Source organism: Nipponia nippon, unplaced genomic scaffold (assembly GCF_047370975.1).
Source record: "Nipponia nippon isolate SJK-2023a ecotype South Korea unplaced genomic scaffold, ASM4737097v1 scaffold_9, whole genome shotgun sequence".
NCBI lineage: Eukaryota > Metazoa > Chordata > Aves > Pelecaniformes > Threskiornithidae > Nipponia > Nipponia nippon.
This window is the reverse complement of record NW_028262413.1, coordinates 43,126,616-43,149,675: the sequence shown is the minus strand read 5'-3', so window position 1 is coordinate 43,149,675 and position 23,060 is coordinate 43,126,616. Positions and strand designations below refer to the sequence as shown.

At 42.1% G+C, this 23,060-nt stretch overlaps 1 protein-coding gene across 7 annotated transcripts in view; it reads right to left on the bottom strand.

Moving 5' to 3' along the window:
- Positions 1-602: 602 nt before the first annotated feature.
- The window catches only part of LOC148050299 (uncharacterized), a 100,659-nt gene continuing 78,201 nt past the window's right edge, over positions 603-23,060 (bottom strand). For 4 of the 7 annotated variants that reach the window (XM_087745318.1, XM_087745319.1, XM_087745320.1 and 1 more), the window contains 7 exons: positions 22,090-22,163; positions 18,982-19,208; positions 18,135-18,251; positions 17,915-17,999; positions 6,390-6,509; positions 5,371-5,610; positions 603-3,822 (listed from right to left, as the gene is read on the bottom strand). In XM_087745318.1, the coding sequence (XP_087601444.1) occupies positions 17,983-17,999; positions 18,135-18,251; positions 18,982-19,208; positions 22,090-22,130 (402 nt within the window). In that variant the 5' untranslated portion in view covers positions 22,131-22,163 and the 3' untranslated portion in view covers positions 603-3,822; positions 5,371-5,610; positions 6,390-6,509; positions 17,915-17,982. The remainder of the gene's footprint in view (positions 3,823-5,370; positions 5,611-6,389; positions 6,510-17,914; positions 18,000-18,134; positions 18,252-18,981; positions 19,209-22,089; positions 22,164-23,060) is intronic. The other 3 variants (XM_087745323.1, XM_087745324.1, XM_087745325.1) reach the window with 1 other exon arrangement.

The window sequence follows — 23,060 nt, the reverse complement described above, 5'->3', positions numbered from 1 at the left end:
CAAATGTAACTGACTCTACCATGCACCCTAATTTGCTTGCCATAATTATAGGTCGCTCACCCCCCTTTGCTATTTATAAACCCTTTTTATTTATTTTTTGTACTTATCAATAATGAATGGAGGCTAGTGAATCATGGGGCTGTAATATTTGAATATTATGAAAATGCTAATAACAAGGTATCATAGGCAGCAGCACCCAGGTCTTATCAGCTGGTCAGATGCTCTATTAAGCAGCCAGTGAGGAGTTCAGGCAAATTGGTTATGTTAATGTCCTGTAGTACTTGGGGAAGATGAGGAGTTAGCAATTAATTTTTTTTTTCTTCTTCTTCCCAGGCTGCAAGCCAACAGGGCAAATTTATATTCCTCCTATTCTGTGGGACCCCAGCTCAGAAGGGGGCAAGGTGGAAATGCAAGTGGCTACCAAGAGCTTTCCGAGATCTAATTGAATGGTGCAACTGAAAAACTGGTGGGAGGGCAAGTGGGTGAGCAAGGAAGAAATAAATAAATATATAAATAAGCAAGCAAGCCCCAAAACAATGGGAACGCGGCATTCTTCCCCATTCATTCAGCTGACAGTGCTTTTGCAACTTAAACCTGTTTTATTAATTATGTTTGACATTTCCTTAATTAGTTTCATTTACATCCCATCAGCCCCTACCAGACGATTGCCCCATACATCATTTCACCAGAGGACTGAGATGCCTACAGAATTACAAAAACAGCCCCCCCCAATCCTCAGTAACTCATCACTGTATATTTCACAGATTTTGAGAATTAATCTTTTCACCTCCTATATTTCTTAAAAAATATACAGATATTTCATCATCTTTTTAAAATGATTATGACATTTTCAAAGGAACGTGACGCTGGACTAAATTAGTATTTTGCTTCCATGCACACAGTTTGCTTTGTTTTACAGCTCCTACGTATCTTGACACTGACAAAATGAAGACTTTACTGAAGGATTCCTTTCTATGGACACTGTCCTAGCTCCGCTGAGCCCTGCAACTCTGTCCCAGTGCTTTCCCCAGATAGCTCTGCGTACTCACAGTAGCTTTCTTTAATTTATAGGCAGGTTTCTGTTGTCCCCACAGTTGCTATGCAGTTTTCCATATATTGATTAATTTCCACAGAAGCCATATGACAGACTTTTTACAACTTTAGTAAGAATGAAAGGATTGTTTGGCTGTTTCATGCCATTGCTCTGACTTACCCTCTTGCATGTTTGTCCTACCTTTCCCTCCATCCCTTCCATGGGCTGCTGTGTATGCTGTCACTTTGCACTTTGAGTAGTCAAAGACAGGGCTACCGTTAGAGCCAGGCATTTTAAAGTACATAATATTTTAGACTCAGCTCAATGTGTTGTGCACTGCTGTAAAAAACAGTGAAATCGGGAGAGACAGAGCCCTGTGCCTCGCAGTGGGGCTAGTCAAAGACCTCCAGGCTAATGCAAGTCATATTTTAGCATTTAGGAGGACTGAGGGCTTGCAATCTGGAAGCTGCATAGCCAAAATAACATGGTGTTGCATCAGAAAATCGAGTTTCAAAGCAGCTAGCCCTGCACGCCCAACCTGAGAGCCACCTGGCAGGAGGCTGAACCTGCTGCATGCTTCGGCTGTCAGATGTCTGGTGCAGAACCCAGCTCTTCTGCCCAGCACTCAGCACAAAGTGACTGACTGTTCCTGACTGGGGTAAAGTGACAACCTGTTTTTGCTAATCCCAGAACGTGCTACCAGGAGCTGTCATTTCAGAGTCATCACACTCTCTGTTGATATCAGTGAAGTTAATCATGCAGAAGGAAAAAGCTTGTATTAAAGCAGATTATTATTCCCCAGTTCCTTAATAACACATGCAAGGGAAAGTGATTCTTATTGTCTTGGCAAACTATGATATTTCAGCACATTTTCTGCTTAGTATTGATGCCCAGGCATCCTTTCTCCTTTACACTTCCTAGATCAGGGTTGTCGCACTGGGCAGTGACTGGCCATCCAGGAACCAAAGAGAGGTTTCTTTATTGTGGTCTGCTATGCTTCAGAGACAGAGCCCATACTGATTTTGTAACATAAAGAAGTGGCACTGTGGGAGCTTATTGACAGTAAGTAACCTGGATATCTTGGTTGATTTGAGAAGTTCATCTAAATAAAAAGATACTTGAGGAGAAGTTGTCTCTGTCCAACCACCTACCTGTCCTTGTAAGGGCAGTCCAGGTCTCTGTATAACAGCACAGTGTGGGGATCTGCCAGCTCAAGCCCTCCCAATACAAGTACCAGATGGACTGACAAGCCCCAATAAAAGAAATATTCATGCAACATATGGAAATATATTAACTAAAAGAAACACACTCAAAGAAATATTGATGTGCTTGCTTTTTCAGTAGGACTTATTTGCTAGGGCAAAGCCTGCTTCAGTGTCTCTTAACCACATTTCTCGGCCGTTTTGGCTCTGGGACCAGGTCATGTGAAGCCAGGCAAATATTTCTGTGCCTGCAACAGGATCCAGATGTTACAGATGCTCCTAGTCCTCTGTCCTTTCCAACCCTCATGTGGCTGGATCTAGCCGGGGTTATAACTAACTGCCTCCTCAACTTAAGTTTGCCTAGAACTTTAAGTCTTCACTTTAATAAAAGTCTCCCAGCCCTTGACCCTCGGAGGAGAGGCAGAGGGGATAAGACAGAGGAATAATGCTCTCAGTTCACCTTAGAGGTTATTACAGCTGCGCTTTGGGAACCAGCAGACATTGGGGCTAGAGTTCCACAGTTGGACTAGACATAGAGAAAAAATCTTGCAAGTTGTTCTGAAACTAGAGAGATTTCATCCTGTTTTGGAAGCCTTCCAGGTAAAAGCCATGTCTGGGACCCTATCCAGATTTTCTGCAAAGCAATGGCTGTTTCATTTCCAGATCATTTCAATCCTCAAGATCAAAGGGAGCCTGATTTTAAAAGCAGGAATTAAGTACTGGCGAAGACGAAGGCAGTTTTAAATTTGCTGTAATCATGCACAGGATTCACAGAGGAGTTTAGTCAAAAAGTTTGGGTGGCGGTGGTTTTGTTTTGTTGTTTGTCTCTTGCTTCATTCCTTTCTTTGTTCTCTCTTATCTTTGATCCAAGCATTTCCCCAAGACACTGAGAGAACACGGGTGTGAGAGGAATACGAAGCAGATTGTAGGGAAAAGGTTGATAAGACGCATTCAGTAGTTGCTGGTCTTTTTTTCAAGAATGCAGCTCAGAAGCAGTTCAGAGGAAATTTGGAGAGATGAAGACAGGGGATGAAATACATATCCCTGTGGGATCACAAACAGCCCTGGGTGTTGTTCTGTGGGCTCTTGCTTCACACAGTGGTTCTTTTTGAGCTAGGTTGGCTGCTTTTTAATAATGTCCTCTTCGGTCGTTGATGCTCTTTCATGGCATGTTAACCTCAAAGGGTTTAGATCATTTCCCAGCTTTCCTGTTTGGATTCCACTACAAACATATGAACACAAACCCCAAACCCTCCAGTTCAATTATGCACATTTAAAAACTTCCACTAAATAGTTTGGTAGATTTATCAGATGCTGCTGGGGCTTCAGATTCATCTGAAATAGCATCAAATGACCAAAAAAAAAATCAAAATATTTTTCTGTCACATGCTGTCATACATTGTCAGGGAACCTTGTGCTGTAGCTGCAGTGAAGTTGAATCTGATTAAAAGATCAGCAAACAAGGCAGGTTGAGGGGAATTTGATCTCATCATTGCTATGCCTGGAAATACCTGTCATCTTCTAGGTTGTCCTGCACTGTGACACTCTTTCTTATCCAGTTTGCCAGTGGACATTCATGGTGACATTCTGTGCAAGCAAAAGGGGGAAAAATTTAAAAAAAAAAAAAGAGGTCCGATCCATTCCAATTTTATTTTCAAGTCCTGTATTATTATTCCTCTGAGATCAAGCCTAAACATAAATACCAATTATCAGAGCTACAAACAAATGAATAATTTGATGTAAAACAATCCTGTTTTATTCAAATGAGAGTAGAGGTGAAATTAGAGCTACGCAGGATATTATGTTAAAAAGCATACACACACACAAAAAGAAAGAAAGCAAAATGTCTAATTTTAACATAGTGTTGTTATCTGTGATTAATGATTTCCGTGGGTGTATAACTCTTATGCAAAAATGCCATGTAATCATGTACATATTTGATTAAATAGCTTAATTTGTGTTCATTTAAAAAAAAATAAAATAAAGCCAAATAAGCTAGATAATGAGTGGGCGTGTTGTAGGAAAAGCAGATGGGATTTGAGGCACTAGCTGTGTTCAAAGGAAGCCACCAATTTCACTTCAAGAATATTTGCGTATGAAAGCTGATATTTTCTAGAAACATTCATGAGTAGAACACAGAGGGAAATTTTGCCAAATTCTGCTGTTTTTAATGAAGGCACACAGGGAAAAAAAAGTTTAGCTGAGCCCTGTTCAATTCCTGCTCCTTGGGAAGAGCATCTTTCTTTATTTATTTTTCTATATTCACTTGGAATGTTTTCTTTCTCTGAGTCAACTATACCTAAAGCATCCTTTTGTTTACTTCTAAGCCCTTGACAACAACCTCCACATTCTTTGCCTTCACCTGTGGAATTAAATACTTATTTTTCATCACACAGTAAAAAAGACACCTCTCCATACTGGAAATAATGGGATTCTTTTGTGGGTAAAGCTGTGTAAATCACAGTGTCAAATGAATCGACAAAGCTTTAATGGGGCTAATAAACACGTCCCTCTGTATTGAGCAAGGAGAATTTTTATGAAAATGATCAAATAAAGTAATAAAAAAGAAGGGGCTTCCCCTCTGGGTTTATGAGCTCTCTCGTTACACATCATGTATGACACACTGAATGGCAGAATATATGATGGACTGTCATACATTGCAGAATGACTTCAATTAGGATGATAAGATGACAACTTCCCACAGTTCATATCTGGGTTTGCTGTGGGTTTTTTTTCAACAGGGCTCTTACTTTGACCTCTTTCTTTCTAATGTTTGATACGAAATTTAAAGGGCCGGTTGAGGTCATAAGAGACAAAATATGACTTATGTCAGGAGAGGAGGACTGTTTTTTTCTTTGTTTGCTCTGATATCCATGGGTAGGATCCTGTAATTCAGTGCCTGACTCACTATTAAAAATAATTAATGCCAACAGTTCAACCCACATACACAACCCCAGAATAACAAACCAGCAAGTGCAGCCTACCGCTCATGACCAACCGCAAAAATCACACAACCTACAAGCAAATACGGAGGCACATCAGACAACACGACACATAAGCCAGCATCCACAAGTGTCATCATCAATTGCTTTAAACCACCTAGTCCTGCATGTAGGATCACAGGGCCAGAAATACCTTTATTTCCAGGAGAAAGTGGCTGAATTCAGGCCAATAAAGACATGCTGGAAGCAGCAGAATGCTGGTGTTCTGTTTCCAGTTCTGGGATTGTCCAGCTAAAAAGTCTGCTTCAGCTGTCTCTGAGTATTCAGCAGGTAAAAGCTGCAAAGCCTTTGGCTGAGACAGGTAGGGAAGTCTGCTTGAAGAAGGAGTTGCATCCAACATGGATGGCGAGGCGGTGCTGTCAGCACTTTGAACCTCAGAGAAGAAAAAAAAGGTACAAATTAGGAAGTACTTAGAACTTTACTGATGGCTTTGAGGGTCTGGGAGACCTCATGTGTAAGAAAAAAAATACCAAAAAACTGCTTGCAAGGCCTTCTTTTAGTGGTATGTTAGAGTTCTTTAAATGAGTATGTTCCAATGGTCATCAAGAGCAAATACTGGTTTTGTAGGACCTACATATAATACTACTGGGTCAGGATCAATCTCAGACTACTTCTTCTGTGGCAGCTATAAAATAGACAGAATGAAGATGAAAAGCAATTCATCCTCTGCAGGGCTAAGCGGGCTCTGTAATATTGCTGATCCCTGAGACCATCATCTGCCTGACCCTAGGGATTCTCTCTGGGTGGACAGCATTGCCTCATCAACTCAGAATCTGACCGAGGCATTTTACATTGTCACATGATTTGAGACAGTCCACCAACCTGGAAAAGGGGAATGTTTTCCAACGGAAGATCAGATATTTTCCAGGTGGCCTATTCTGCAGATTCAGCTTTATTGCAAAGGATGTGCCTTCAAGTCAAAAAATTGCTTGTGTATGAGTCTCAAAAGCATATCAGTAAGTGGAAGGAGTGGGATAATGGAGGCACTTATCGCTGAACAAAGTCACAGGTTTGGTGTGCATACATTCAGGTGGGAATGACTCTGACTTTGAAGAATGGCACGTGTCATGGTATAGTCACAGAAAAGAATATAACTCAAACACGATGAAGAAGAAAAGCCTCAGTAGGTAGAAACTGAATAGCAAAACTCACTTCACTTCTCCTTAGCTCTGGTAAGCCACAAATATCAGCAGCTAGCAGGAAGAATTTCCTTGGCATCTACTTCTTGGGATAAATTGAGGTCTAAATCTAGACTAAGGTGCCCAGAAGCTCCTGTTGGAGGAAAAAGAGAAAGAAAAAAGAGAAGAATGAAGGGGAAAAATTCAGCTGAGTTTAATCTGAACAGTGTATCCATCACCAAAAATGATACAAATCAGCTATTACTGGATCATGCAAAAGCAACTCCACTACCTGTGATCCTTCCTTTGCTTTCTAAACCTCTTTTCAGCCCAGCCTAATGAATTGTCAGAACTGTCAGACAGCTCCAAGGAATGACAAATGTCTATGATTTGCTGCTGCTGCTGCTACTTTGCTGAAAACACCTGATGTATATAGTCTTGAAATCCTCTGTTTTGTATTAAAGGCAAGGGTAAGCTGAAGGAATTGGTATACATGTAGAGTTATTATCTTTCATTTTACATATATGTAGGCTGATGAGAAGAATATGATAAAAGAAAGTTCAGGTTGAATATTAAAGCACTCCTAAACCAGGAAATGACCCAAAGGAGGCAGAAGATGCAACCTCAGCTGTGGCCCATTTTGAACATTTTACAGTCCCATATTTAGTTATGTGATTTCATATTATGTGTAATAACTGTCTATGACCTGATATAAAGCTTGAAATGATGTATCTCCATACTTGTACGATGTTTTCTTGATCAAAATTATAGATAATAAAACACAAAACATTCTAACTAACTCCACAAAGAAATTATTTGACAGACAATAAGATCAATCAAACAATTAATCTGACAAATATCAGAGTTTGAGTTATACAGGCTCCAAACATTTATTAACTTGCAGCCAGATTCTGTGAACATTTGTCATTGACTTAAATGGGTCTAAGATTTCACTTCTTGACGAGTGACAGGCCCTGATGGGTATTTAGTAATTTCTGCTGTACCAGATTGGCACTGTACTTAATACATTTGCTAATTCTGTCATAGAAGTTACTCTCTATAACATTCCCCTGCACCTTCCCCAAAGAAACTCTTGTGAAGCTGTCCCTTCAATAACACACACAGAAAAAACATAATTTTGGAAAACAGACAGTACGACTCTTGCCTAATTAGTCACTTGTCCAGCACTGTAATGCATTTAGAAAAGGCTGCTATTGACTGGATAATTTTTTTGCTGCTTCAGTGCTTGTCGGACAGTATTTTCACAGCAGCTCCCAGGCAATCAGGTTGTTTATGTGACTTTATGGGAAATTACCTGCATTATGTGAGTATCATTAGGGAGGAGATAGACACAACCATGGTACTATCCTTGAAGGTAATGGACACTGGGAACCTGATCTGATTAGGAGTGTCACAAACTGGGTTCCTCAGCTGTATGACTGGAGGTGAAGAACTGATGTCCTGGAAAGCTGAACCAACTGTGTCAATGAACAAGGAACTAAGTACAGTTGATCATTCCTCCTACCATCACAGGGTGAGGTTTACTGTCCTAGACTGAGCTGCCTGGGGAGCCAGTCTGGATTCAAAGGGCTGCTAAAAGTAGGAACCTTAATGAGAACCATGAGGACATTTTGTCATATTTCTTGTAGACCAACTCATTTCCACCTTGGAAAAAAACAATACTGTTTGTAGATCAAAAGACACTCCCAACTGCTCTTCTCCAAGTGTGCACAGTGATGTCTGTGAATGTTAGAACCAAGGGTGATGCTTCAAAGATGGGAAATGAGGTTGAGCTAGGTCTCAATGTTTTATCAATTTCATTAATGCTTCAGGCTTTCTGCAAGCCAAGAGCATCAGCAAAACTTATTTCCCAATGAATCAGGCCTAGTTCAAAAAGAAAGTACTTGCCTAGCCCTTGTGAGTCTGATTAAAGTGAGGGTTGGGAGAAACAAAAAAAAAAGGCCTATAAAATTTAAATTGATTAATTGACTTACATGAAAGACTGCAAAATAGAAGACCCCTGTGCTGTGTATCTTACAATAAAACACCATTGGCACACACTAGCACAGCTGCTACATTAGTGTAGCATGTCTGCAGATTATACTACATTGTCGTCTCTCCGGTTGTCATCACAACGAACACATTCCTCCTGAAACCACTCCTGTGAGTCTCCCCATTTTACAGACTGAGAACTGAGGCACAGAGACTACAGCTCAGGACCTCCAAGGCATCAGTTTGCTGGCATCTATTGAAATCAAGAGCAATCAAGCCTCTAAAAAGAGGTTAAACACTAAATAACCTGGAGAATTTGATCTAAAAGTCTTTGCCCTCAGGGGCCAGTTGCAATAAACCAGGGGGTGGAAAACTGGTCCCCACATATTAAGTGATAGGCTAAGTACCAGGATCATGCATCCTCTCCCTTATGAACAGACATGGTTTTGGGCCAAAGTGCCTGCCTAAGTGAAGATCCTAGGTTATTATCACCCACTATGTCACATCAAAAGCACGTTGATGGGACTATCTGAGGATCTAGCAGGGCATCTGTGCAGGTGGATAACAAAGGGGGCATGGTGTTCACTCAGCAATGAGAACTGAGCTCCCACAAACAGCCACAACAAAGGGCAGGAAGAAGCTCTGAAATACACTGTTGGTCCCATAGATGCACAGCAAATGAAGATGTGTATATCAAGACAGGAGGAATAATGAGAAATAAATGCCAAAGAGATTACTGGGTTCCTGTCTTAGATTAACTCTAGTTTGACAGTGGTTCAGGTTTGGGAACTCCTCTGTGATTTAAGAATAAAAATTCTTCTCTAAGTGGCCTAAAAACTCCCTGCTATATCATCACTTGCTGTTGTCAAATAAATAATCATGCAAAATCAGCTGCAGAGAAAAGTCTCCTGTAGAACAGAGTTCATGCATGACATATGATATATCTTTTCAAAGGGACAGATACATCTTTCTTACAGCCAGCATGCAGCTTCCTTCACTGCACCTTCCCTCCCATCCAAATCACCTCGAATAAATGTGAGTTCTGCTGTGTTCACAGTAATTCCTTCATTTTTAACCACATAATGGAAATGTATAACTAGTCCTCATAAAAATTTATATCTCAATTCGTCCCTTTAATTTATAACAGGCCCTCCAGGCAGTTATTATTCAAACATTAATAAAATGCCTATGGATCACCAAAAGCATCAATTTTCACATTCACCTCCCCTCCTATTTGTACATATATAAAGCCAGATTAGAGTTAATGCCACTTCTGTGTCTAACAACAATTACGCCTTTAATAAGATGAGAACAAATGATATATTATCTTAATCATGTTAGGAATTTGAGTTCTTTTCATGAAACAAAGTTGAATTTTTTATGCCCTTTGTGACAATTGTTACTTAACAGCCTATATGTTTGGATATTGCAGTTTATGCAAATGTTCATGTTCTATAAATTTTAGATTTATCTCCATTTATCATTCCACATGTTCTAATATACAAACATTACGGTTTAGCGTGTGACTCTGCACACAGTCTAAAATATGATTAGGACACCTTTCATTTATTTATACCATAGAGAAAAGGATGGAGGAAGGAAAATAGCTATTGTAGGGGCCAGATCCTCAGCTTCCATAAAACCATGTACTGTGCAGAGCTACATCTCACTACACTGATACAAATCCATCGAAGAATTTGGTCTTTCATTTTCTAACAGTTGAATTTTAAAGGATTAAAGTTTATAAGGGAACCTTTCATTCTGTGTTCTAAAAGCAGTCACCAGCTCATTGTATATCACACTGTAAAACTCTTACTCATGAGAGTAATTATTGCTAATATGAGCTCTCCCATAGAGAGACAAAGAGACAACTTGCGTGCACAACGGTTTTTGGTTTGAAGCTCATTTAAGAGGAGCAATGATCATTAGGGCCATAAAGATTTGTAGGAAAGAATTCCCTGGGATTTTTCATTTTTCTGCTGGGAAATTTAAAGCCTCTTTAATTTGGAGAAGACAGTGGGAAAAGAAGATCTTAGGCCATATTTTGATTCTGCATAAATCACTACAGTCGTGTTGACATCAAAGAAACAACAGCAATTTATGTCACCTGAGAAGCTGGCCCTTTGCATGGCCATGAAAAAAAACCACAAAAAAAACCAAACAAAAAAACCCATCTAAAGCATCCGAAGTCTAAAGGAGTTTAGATTTATTTTTGAACTTCACTCATAGGAACTAGCAGTGATGTTTCAAATGGGTGATAAGCTAAGAGGAAATTACCAGAAATGGAGAGGTCACTATGGTTTCTTTAAACAAGTAAACACAGCGTATGGGCAGGAATTCAGTTCCACTACTTTGCCTTCATTATGGACACTGTGTTTGTAACAGCATTATAACCAGGCATTAGCTGCTCAGGAAATGTGTCTCCTTTAGAGAGTTTGCCACATTGATCTGGAAGATTTTATGATGGTGTCTTCTAGCCATGCCACTGGGAAGTTCCCTTTCATTCGCTAAGGTGCTCCCTACGTTTTCCCATGCGATATAGAAAATGCTGATGAATACTCAGGGAGGGACCAAAACTAAAGTGAACCCCATTAAGACAGGACCTGCCTTCCTGTGTGTTTCATTATTAATACTGAATTCAATTACTCTGATTTCTTCTGTTGATGAATTAGTAGCACCAAAACCAAGTCCCTGGCTGATACCCATTTGTCTTTGCTTATAAGTGCTAATGTGATCCTGTTCCTTTAAAATCAAACTCCTGCTTCAGTCACTTTACGTCTTTGCAACACTAACTGTCTTTTCACTAATTGGTTCTGTGTAAATGAAACAAGCTGAAAAACACTGTGGCACCAATAAATATTAATAAGTTATTGTTTGTTTTCTTTACCTTGCTTATGAATTCATACAAAGACAGTGCTAAGACATTAACTCCAGTCTATTAATTGCCACCTGATAATTGCCACCTGATACTTTTCTCCTGGATAATTAGGTACCCATTAGTTCTAATCAAGTAGTTACTTAATTATTGCAGTAATTAGTCTAATGGACTAGCAAATTGAAGCTTTATCACTTTTGGATACTTAATGTTCCTGACAGAGTACTTCACAAGTGTCAGGGTTCCTGATTCAGCAACCTGCCATCGATGAACCCCCTGCTGCCATTTCCACCCCACCCACACTGCTCTCCAGCCACTCACAACACAACTTTGCTATGTGAAGCCAGAGGCAACGTAAATTTGAGTCCCTCTTCCTTCTCGTTCCCCTTCCCACCCCTGTCTATGCCTCCCCTCCTGTGCTCTTACTGCTCAGCTCACTCCATGCCAAAAGAACTTTGTTGGGAAATTAAATAACATCTTGGCATGGAGATCACATGCATTAGGCTGTACAGCAGCGTGATTCAAAGAAAGGAGCTAATGTTGGCAGGTGTGGGAAGAAAAAAGCAACTGTGAGGGGAGAAATAATAAAGAGCGTTCATGAATACTGATATACAGCCAGGCTTGGAAAGAAAAAGGGAGAGGAGCAAAGCCGACTGGTGGTAAATGAAGGCATGGCTCCAAGGTCTGGGACTGGTTAATAGGTCTCTCTTTCATCTCCGAATCAGAGGTGCAAATCTAACAGAGATTTTTAGTGAATAAAAAACATGGAAAGTCTTTTTTCTGCTTATGGTCTCTGTACCACAGAATTGGTGGACAAGAGGCCATTAGCATTCCTCTGCCCCATGGTTTTATGATTAATAAATATCATACTTAATTCTGAAGGGCTGTCAATCCCACATCTAACACTTCCACAATATTCAATTCAGAAAGGGCATGTGAAATGACATCCTCACCCCTGCACTCTGTCCATGTACCAGTCCATATGTCGTCCTTGTGCATCATGCTTTCTTTTGGATCCAAACACGTTTGAGGTGGATACAACATGCATAGACATTTAGGAGTGTCACAGCATTAAATGTGGGTTTATTTCTCTCTTTGATGATCTGATTCAGATTCTTTCAAGTCTCTTCATGTCAGATTTGTATCAGAATTGATCATCAAGCCCTTTGGCAAGTGTCATCTGCCCCAGGCGCTGCAATGTGTAATGTATAAGCGCTTATTGTACTGGGAAGGAGAAAAAAAGATTGATCCTGACCAGAAATAAAGAGGCTAATTCCATTCAATAATGCTTGACAACTTGCTAATGGTTAAAATACTTCACATATGTGGTAAGATTATGTATTCTGAAATAGATGTATTTATCTCTCTTGATCAGATAACTCATGTTTCCATTGCTGCTAACACTGTAGCATGGTCTCAGATCTTGTCTGGAACATGCCTTGAGTGGGTCCTGCTGGAGGGTGTGAGGTTTCCAAACAGCCAGGTACCTGGGTTTGCTTTTTGTGGATGGCAAGGTACAAGCTGGTGGCAATGAGGAGAAATGACTGTTACGCACCTAGGTTTTGACCTACTATGGAACTGGAACAAGGCCAAGTTGTGGGTTAAAGGTCTTCTTTGGTGTGTCAAAAGCTGTATAATTTAGGTTACCACACAGAGACCAGAGTCCCCTAGTCTGCCATATAATGCATATTCATAGACCAAAATAAACCCCACACCCTAGTATTCTCACAAACATTGGAATTTAACTTACCTATTGAACTATCCTCAGTACATTCATATTATCAGAGCTGAGAAGCCAACAGTTTTCTGGGGAAACACATAAATTAGTAACTTCATTCCCCCTAATTCTTCTTACTGCATGAAAAGCAGTGTCCTTTTTCAGTTACTTTGCACTCTTACTCAAAATACAACTGACCGTGACAGAGAGGTCACCAGCTCCTGAGTTTTCTGCCATAGCTCCACATGCATCCATCACAACTGGCTGTGAATGCTTGTTTCCTCTGAAGCTACTTTTTAGGTAACAGTCAATAAAACCTTATGCTGCTACTGAAAAATCATACCACAAAACTGCTTAAACACCTGTGTGAGGCCACTGAGCAATAACAATCCCATACATTGAAAGCAAAATTAGGCAAAGCGTACTTGTCCCATTAAGAAAACATATTGCTTGAAATTACAGTGCCTCAGGATGCCTAGATCTTGCTCTGGTGCTGGCTCCGTAGGAGACGGCTGCCAGCTCTGTTCAGCATGGGACCTGTATTGAACTGAATTCAAGTGTCTGAGACCACCTCCTCTGTCAAAGGCTCCCAGTGGCAGAAATCTAGTAGAGAAAGCTTTTGATGGTGAGAAACAGTTACATTCTTGTCCATCAATAGCCGTAAATTGTAACTGATACTAAAAAGGAAGCAAAGCCACCTGAGGAAGGCAAAAAACCTTGGAAAATCGGTGGCTGCCGGATCTACCAGGGCTCCTGAGTAGTTTTGCTACTGCAGGCACCTAAGATCATACATGTGTCTCTCAGCGTGCAGCTGAGAGCAGGCAAACACTGACAGCCTCATCTGATCTCCCCAGACTGCTCGGACTTCTCTGTCCTGCTGTGAGCAAATTTGGTCCACAGCCGCTTCTCCGAGAGCGCTCCCCACACACACGCACTGGCACTCGAGGGAGAGGGCAGAGGGACAGCAGGTTGGGGTGACCCATTGGGAGGGTCTCATGCACGCTGTGCTTGCCCCGAGGCTAAACAGAGACCGTCTGTCTCCAGTGCTATCGATCCAGCACAAGCACTAAATTCATTTTAAGGGTGCTGAGAGAAAGCGAGTAAACTATACGTGACAGATGTTAGTCACATTGCTTAATGTACTACTTGAAGGTGTTCAGATGCTCTGGTGATGAGGGTGCAAATAAAACCAACGCAGAATAGAGTGAAACAAGCTAAGAAAGGATTTTTAGTTTTAAAAAGCTAAAAAGGCTTTTTTAGCTTGAGGAGGAGTAAATATCATAGTACGTACATCATCAATTTTCCCTCTGGATCTGACTTCGAAGCACTTGTTCAATTCTTCAGAAATGACATCGCAACAAGCAAATTAGGAGGCAAACTGAGAATACCTTTTATGTTGGAAATACCAGGAGAACTGTCCAATGATTATTGAGAGAGAGAGATGCAGAACTCATTAAAGCAAGATTGCTTGGAAAGCTTGTGATGGTGTTGCATGCAAAAGAAAAGAATGAAAACCCAAAACATAAAGAAGCAAAATCCTTAGCGCCCTTTCCCCACTTCTCTCTAACGCACTTTCTAGCACTTCAGTTCACAGGCTCAGTTGCAATCAATTTAAGCTTGTAACAATTCAGCAGTTTAAGATCTTCATAATGGTTTAGACCACCGCTGTTCAATGGGTTGCACAGCTTTCAGAAAAGCCTGCATGTTGTGCTGGGGAGGGGTGTAAGTGCAAAGTGAAGGAAGAATCAGGGAGGCAAGCTGCTTCCAATATGTCTACCCAAATCTAAGATCTTTTTATGGGGTGTGGTTTATTATTGGAAAGATCTTAGTCTTCACCTCTTTGAGCAGTTCTCTGAGTGCTTCTTTTATGCTTTTCATCATTTTCTTGCTTTTGCACACATGGAACAACTGCCAGCCCACAGGATACAGGGGATAAGACAAGATCAAAGGCAATCGTTCAGCCTTCTGCCACTGAATAAAGCAGGGTTGTTTGCCTGTATGGGAAAGTTAGTAGCAAAGTATCTACAGGGCGACATGCAGAACACTGTGGTTCCTCATGAGCACTTCTGCTGAACATTAAGTGCAAGATACCTTTCACAAAGATAATAGGAATTTTGCCTAAGGAAGGCCCCCTGAAATGTTAGTGAGAGGGAGCTAATTCACGGTCAGCCTGACCCTTGCTTCCATCTCCTGACTGCCAGAAGCAACTGCATCATGGATCCTGCTGATGAGAAGAGTTTGCCACCCAAGAAGTTCAGTGGCAAAACTGCACTGAAAAAGCAGTGGCTGGCAAGCAGAGTCTGAGGAAAGCAGGGTGATAGGTTGGAAAGACGATGCAAGACATAATTTAATCTTTCTGGCATAACTGGACAGAGAGCTAGGAGTATAAGAGAATAGTTACAAGACTCCTGGGCCTCAGGAGATGCACCACTGGCCAGCAGGAGGAGGTTTGAATCGCTGGGCCACCTTCCACTGCTATATCAGGGGAAGGACTACACAAATAACAGCAGTTCCAGCCTTCCTGGCCTTCTGTAGCTGGCCTTTGCTAAAGGTTAGGGACATGGAAACGAGCAAAGGATGGTATCTGGCTCTAATTTCTCATTCTGGTATTTGGGTGAATCCAGGTGAAGTAAGCAACTAATGCTCAAATGCGGTTCACCCTGCTTGACATCAGTCTTTTGTCACTCCGGCGCAAAAAAGCCTGGGTAGGTGCTACCTCTCCTATCAGTTGCTGCAAGGGAATTGCAGTATCCCCCTCTAGCAGCATGTACAGCAGTGGTACAGCCAACACAGCCATCTCAGTCTGCACCAGCCCCCCAGAAACAGCCCTGGGAGGTTTGGATGTCCTCTCATGTGTCCTCTTAAAGCAGCAAGTAACCTACTTTCCTGCTAAACCTGCTTCTTGTCCTCATTTAGATCATCCAATGTAGGTCCAGCATTAAGATGATCTCAGGGTACAAATGAAGAGGGAGGAGGAACGATCACTCTGAAGTTTGGGTGTATGGATGGTTGAACCCCTGGATTTGGGGATCTTTGGTGTTTGCTGTGTTTTGGATTTTTTTACAGGTTGTTCTCAGCTGCCTGTCAGACTGGGCCATGATGAAACCCAACATCTTGCAGAGACATAAAATGGAAAACAGGCAACTCATCAGAAAAGTAGCAGCTGTTTTACACCATCACAAAACAAAATCATCGTACACTAAAAACTAGATTTAGCAGTTTAAAAGAGCTGCTAACACAAAATTAGCTGGAGACAACAGCGTGGTTTCGTAACTGACAGTGCTTCACTCAAACGCCCTAATTCATGTAAAAACAACTTAGGAAACATTAAACGGCTGATGCTTTTGGAAAGGGGAAGAGCATTCAGACTTTCAACGGCTGCTTAGGAGGAACGTGCAGATTTATTACATCATCTTTCTTTTCTTTTACGAATTTTAAATAAGCATTGTGTCAAAACTGCCACCTCTTAAATAACAATGATGCTATAGTCCTCCTGACGGAGGGAGACACCAGCTTTTATTGGCAAGTCATTTGTATTTATTGCAGGCTGAAAGCCAGTAAAAAGGTTGTACAAAACTTTAATGGTGAATGAGATGGAATAAGAAGGCCTTGAGCACTTCAGATCATCAAATACTTCAATAACTGGATATGGCTGTTCATACAACCATAAGTTCATACACATGGAGAGAATATAAAGACCCAGTTGCCATATGAATGGGCTTTCTGTTGCCTTCTGGAAACTCATATGCATATATGATGTGTGCTAGATACAAGTGCAGTACAAGCTTTCTTTTGGCCCAGCTGTATTTCCCACTGAGGGGGGAAATTTCCCTGTGCTGTAGATACATCCTGCCCATAACCAACACAACTTCTGAGGGTTAGAAATTTGCCTGGCAAGAGATTCAGCTAATCACTTTACTGTGTGTGGCTTGGCCAGAGGTCTGTCATCTTGCAGCCAGGAAGGGGTGATTCCTGATTGCTTGGGACTAGATTTAATTTGTCCATACAATTACTAAGATAAGAATTTGGTTTATTTTTTCCATGAAGCAGCTGCCCTACACTGGCTGAGGTGCTTCCATATCTCCCATGGTGGCAAGTCCCTGCATCTGTGTGATCTGACCCTGCCTGTCTTAGGGGATTCTCCCACTAAGTCCCATTAAATTCCTGCCTGAGCAAGGAATTCAGGGCTGGATACAGCGTAAAGGAGGAATAAAGTTTAAGCTGAGGTCTGGTTATTTGTTCTGTGCAGTCAAGTTGTGGCCCTGAAGAAATCCTTTGTCTCCTAACAAATTTTGGCTGTTGGAGCATAAGAAGTGCCCAGTTCTTCAAGGGTATTTTTATTTGGATCCTACTTTTCAAAAACCTATATATAGATGCAAGAGTCTAGCTGCAATCCAAAATTTGAAAAGTTGCAGGATCTTACAGACAGCCTCTGATGGATCTGAATTTTTCAGCTAAAGAACATCTGTGCTCTTGACCTGAGACCTAGATTTCACATTTCAGGAATTAAATGAGCATCATTTTCTAAAAGACATTAGACCAAGGCTAGACTATCCAAAGGATGGCTTCAGGATTTAGATGAAGACATTGTCATGTCAAGGAGACATAAAACCTGACATATCTTGTTTCTGTTGAAAAGCCAGACCTAGTTTGTTATACCACATTGTGGCTTGTTATGTGCAGGAGGCAAAGGAAAAGTGGAGGTTGTTCCGGATTTAACATCTCTTACAGGATTGTCTGCAGTAACAGGGCATAGGCTTAGTGACCCAGATGATCTGGCCTTGTCTTATATTACTCTGTTCCCAATTTATCCTAAGACTGTTCCAAAAACCTGCCAAAATATCAGGGAAATATTTGTGACCTCTGCCAAACTGTGAAGCCTCTGGGCCTGAGATACCTCAGATGTTTTGACCAGACTGAAGGAGTTGAGCCTGAAAAAAGGGGAATGTGAAAGAAAAGGAAGGCTAATCCCTACCTGCTGCTGCAGAGCTGGGGCAAGCGTCTGAGTGCTCATCCTCCTTCCATACAGGAATCCTGCTTTTCTCAGGAGGGTGTCCAACCTGATTAAAAAACAAAACAAAACAAAACAAAACAAAACAAAGCAAGAAGGGGGGGAAATTGTGATGGGGGAAAGGAGAGGAGAGCCTTCTCCCTTGAAAGGGCCATATTCAGCTTCAAGGGATTGGAACCCTCACCTTTCTCTTGCTGCAAACACTGAAATTCAGGTTGTGTTTCACAAGTGTGTCCCAAAGTGCGGTCTTGTAGGATCTGGGCAGCCACTACAGCCACCCAGACACGCCACTGTTGCAGCCCTGAGGAGGATGAACAGAGAACCTCATGGCAAGCAAGGCGCAGAGCCAGAGGAGAGATTGAGTGATCTTGTTTCAGATCAGACGGATGGCTCTAAATGACCTGTAAAGACACTCCCTGAGCCCTGAGCCACAACATTAAGAGCCAAGACACCACTAGCACTTCTGAAGTAGTTATTAGTGACTGAAGTAGCACTTGTCAACTGTGACTTCAGTTTCAAGTAATAGTTTAACAGCATCAACTTGAAGAAAGGTTATATCTCAGTGTGTCTGGTGTGCTGCTGACACGTAAAGGAAATAATTGGTAGACTTAGAGCAGGGGCAGACGCCAGTGGTAGAACAGGGGAGAAGGTTGGATACTGGAAACAAAACTTCAACAATACTGTGTGAAACAAGAGCCAGGGATCCATCCTAAGCCCTGACATAAAAAGTATGAGGAAGCTGTAACCCAACCTGCAGAAAGAGCTCTGTTCTCCCCACCATGAGCTGTGCTGCTGTGACATTTAAAATATAGAGTTGCAGTTTGCAGCCCTGTCCTAACAAGAGGACAAAAACATGTTGCCCCTTGCAATTCTTGGCCAGCTTTTCGGAAAGCACATGTAATGCAATCTCCAGCTGACTTTTGGCTTCATGACAGCAAAGCCCAAGAGAAAGTATATGTGTGTGTATGCATGTGTGCTGTGGAGGAGAAGACAGGAAATCGTCTGGAATGAAGTGCACAGTCTCATTTTACCTGTAGTTTGGCTGTGTGATGCTAAAATAGAGGAATTAGCATGCAAATCCAACAGTCCCTTGGCTGTCATCACCTTCCAGTTAGCTGCATTTGATTTCGGTGGGCGCTGATGGATTGTGTCAGCAGGTGAGGCAGGATATCTGAAAGGTGCTCTGGCTGCCACGGGTAGGAGAGGGCTGTGTGTGTGCATGTTTTTCTCCTGTGCTGGTTGCTGGAATGATGCTGGCCTGCCAAAATAAAAGCACTGCTGTCACTTAATGGCCAGAGGAACTGACTCTGATCTCGGTGATGCTACATTTCTGCAAACATTGCTGTAAGAACCAGAGCAGCTGAAGTCAGGTGGGCTGATCCACCAGTTATCAAGGTCAAAGTGTGGGTGTCTCAAACACATGGTTTGGAGCAGTGCTTCTGGTTACTGTCCCACTCTGTTCCCTTACTGCCATTTCAAAACACTTTTCTAATTTATATTATTTTTTACCAGCATTGCATGAGACATCTCACAGTCCCCTTCACAGAGGCTAGGGAGCCACTGTGCTTGGTGATATAGAAATATAAAATCTTGTTCTTGTCTCAGGAAATGCACAACAAAACCAGGGGAAGAGGAACTGGCAAAAGAGCAGAAGAAATAGCACGGTAACCTGCACCAGCATAAAATACAGCTGCATCCAGGGAAGGGGAGCTTTGCAAACATACTTCTTGCTCTCATAGGAGACAGTGTGTATGTTCTAGCCAGCCAGCCTGAGAGGATGGGCAGGGCTCTGGCTCCTTGGCTGCCCCTAAGACCTGCTCCTGACTGTGACCAGCAGTGTTTCAGCAGACCAAGCTAAAGTAGTAGCATGCGAACAAGTCAGAAGAGTGTCTTGAAAAGACAAGTCAGAAGAGTAGCTTGTATTTGTTGAAACAGAAGAAGAACTGCCATAGGAAAAGATCTTCCTTCCAGGGGAAGGAAGCCAAGACAACAACAACTTGGTCACACCAATAAGCTAGAGAAATTACATTTACAAAGCAATTTTGAAAAACAGGCATGTGATCCAATTTGTCCAGAAAAAAGGATGTTTCCACAGATAAAATGCAAGCCATTCTCAGCCTTTGTAAGAGTTTCAGTTATGCGGAGGACCAGGATAGTCAGCATGTTTTCTGTTTGTTATAAATAAAACTCAGAAAGACATAGATGCATTCTGTGTGTAATAAATTAGATGGAGCTGAGCAAGTTGAAGAAATTACTTACATTAGAAGTCTTAGTAACTGTAAGTGTGGGTCCCAGGTCATGATAGAAAAAAGGAGAGACAAAGAGGCAGGATTTTGTGGAGTGGAAATTAGAAATTCACAGTCAGCTTAAGATGACGGCTCACCATGAGTGAGTAAATGTCAAAGGCACTGCATGAAATTATACTTTTGGACAAAAGAAAACAGGTCAGGAGTAGACTTGTGAGTCATTGTCATAGCAGTGATACTTGAGTTTGTATATGCAGATAAGGTTGCCTAGAGAAAGGTATGGGAGCAGAAAAGGAAGAGACTAAGGACTGGTATCTGTGAAGCCAAAACAAAATTGGAGGGTGGGGAGATGATGAGGAGCCTTCAGTCAACAAGAGCAGCATCAGTAGAGGACTGAGTCACATATGCTCAGAAGAACAGATTTTAAAAAGTAAGCAATAATGCCAAAAATTGCTGACGGGTCAAGAGGCTGGGGCTGGCATACTGCTGTCAAGTTTTGCCCAAGAGATACAGAAAGGTTTTGTTGAAAGCTGTTTCAGTGGGATGTAAGGTTGGGTACATAGGACAGAGAAGGTGGAGAAAGCACACTGAGCAAGCCTAGATAGGAAATGGAGCAGGGTTTCCTGAGAGGCAAAGAGAGACAAAGAGATGCTTACAAATGAAAGGAATAAAGCATTGTATTATGAGAGCTGGAGAACAGAGAACAGTGAATGGTTCAGTAGCATGAGAAAGGAAATTAGGGGGGAAACTAAAGATCAAGAGGTGAAATTAGACCTCTGGGTTATAAGGGTAAGAAAAGAAGAAAAATGTTTGTGCCTGTGATGGGAGAGGGAGGGAGAAGGGAAAAACAACCTGATTCAATTTTCTCTTCAGAAAAATCAGCAAGAGCCTGTACAGTACTATAAACAAAGACAAAAAGGGGAAAGTTGAGGAAGAAGTCAGAAATGCAGTTGGAAGAAGGTGTGAGAGATGGGGATCAAGGGCTGGAGGAGAGGAAGAGAGAGGGCATCACCAGGAAAGAGGAGGCAAATGACTAGATGTGGAGGAGAAAGTGAAGCTGGAGTGAACCTGATAACTACCAATGGAGGGCCAGAATGGGACAACCCTGAGGAGGACCCAGGGAGCAGAATAGATTCCAGCTCCAGCTTGACCTGCAAAAAGGTCATTGAATTTATTCTAAAAGCAAGGATCAATGAGAGAAGAATTTAAGCTACTGTTAATAACAACATACTGTTTAAATGTAACAATAATACTGATGGTACTCTGAGCTATACATCATCTATTTCTGCTGGTTTTGATTACCTTAAAAGAGAGCATGCCAAAGAAGCTTAAAAGAGCACTGCCACCTTTGGCACCTACCCCAAATCAGGCCTGCAAATCTGCCTTGTGTCTCGCTCAGACTGAGAGCTTCTGTCCTTGAAATGTTAAACTCATTATCTGGTAGGTGTGGACAGTCTTGTGTCTCACAGAGCCAGGAAGAAATTTGACATGAGTATGTCACCGGGGCGAGGGGGGAACCAACTCCTGAGAAATGTTGAGAGCGCATGTATTTTTGGCAGAGGATACCAGCCAGACATGTCAGCTGATAGCATCCATAGAGCTGGAAGACTGAAAATGAACTGCATTACAACAAACAGGGATTTCACAAGTGAAAGCCACACACTGACATTTATATTAGCTCCAGTTGACACGACCTGCTGGGCTGGGCTGGGTTGGAGTGAAGCCCATCACAACATCCGCCCACTTCTGCCCCAGCCCACCAGCACCTCTGCCATGCGCCTTTCTCACTGTCGTGGGAAGGAAGGAGATCATACACATCTTGATGCTCTTTGCTGCAGGAAGGCCAGTTCCTGGGCCAAATGCTCAGCTAACGAGCGGAGGCAGTGCTTTTACCTTGTCCTGATTGAGGGGACCTTGTGGCAGGCCATGGCCATCAAAGCCGGTCAGGAGGGCTTGACAAGCTCCATCTAGAGAAGAAACACAGCTTGGTCAGGAAAGATTCCCCTCCTCTAGGCTATTCTGTCCTTTGACACTGAACCAGAGTGACTCCTTTGACCACGGTGGAGTTATCCTGATTTACCTGAAGGTAGTAGGGAGCAGAATCCAGCCCAATAAATTATATCAATTTTATGGGGTTTGCGTATGAGAGAAAGGGAAGTCCGGACTCTCGGTCCCTAGGGCTACTTTGGGGGCTGACTGTCAAGGTGTGTTTTTTATTGTGTGTACCGCTTGTCTGATGATAGGAACTAAATTGAGAAGAGGCTCATTTCTCACAGGCCACTGAGCAACCAGAATGTGCTAACTGTCATACGTAGGAAGCACTCAGGTGTCGGGATTGTCAAGAGAGAAAGTGCAGTGCTTTTTATTAACTGCAAGAGCAATCAGCTCTGTCTGGGTCTGCTCAGTCTTGTGGAAACACATAGTTCACACTGGGCAATGCTCAGAGGCTTAACACAGGTATCAACACTGTGCCTCCGGTAATAACTTCACATTAGAGCTGTTGCATTACGGACTGTTGCATAGTCACAACTATACTTGTGGTGCTTGGTAGTCTGATCTCTTGAAGGCATTCGCTAAGTTTGAATACGTCTAATATTGCACGATCCAACAGCATATTTAAGCCATATTTTTCTGACATCTTGCATGGTTTATGCAAAGGTCTTTTGCCTGGGGTGGTGCCCTGCTCAGAGGCTGGCTGGGCTGGTTCAGGTCTGAGCACATGTGGCTGCTTCAGGGTTTAGGACCAGAGGGATATAGGCAGGCAGTGCTGTGCATGGCAGAGACCCTAAAAAGAAAGGGGGGTGATGAAGATGAATTCAAGATACTAGTAGCCTCTTCCTCAAGTTACGGACAGGTCCACTGAG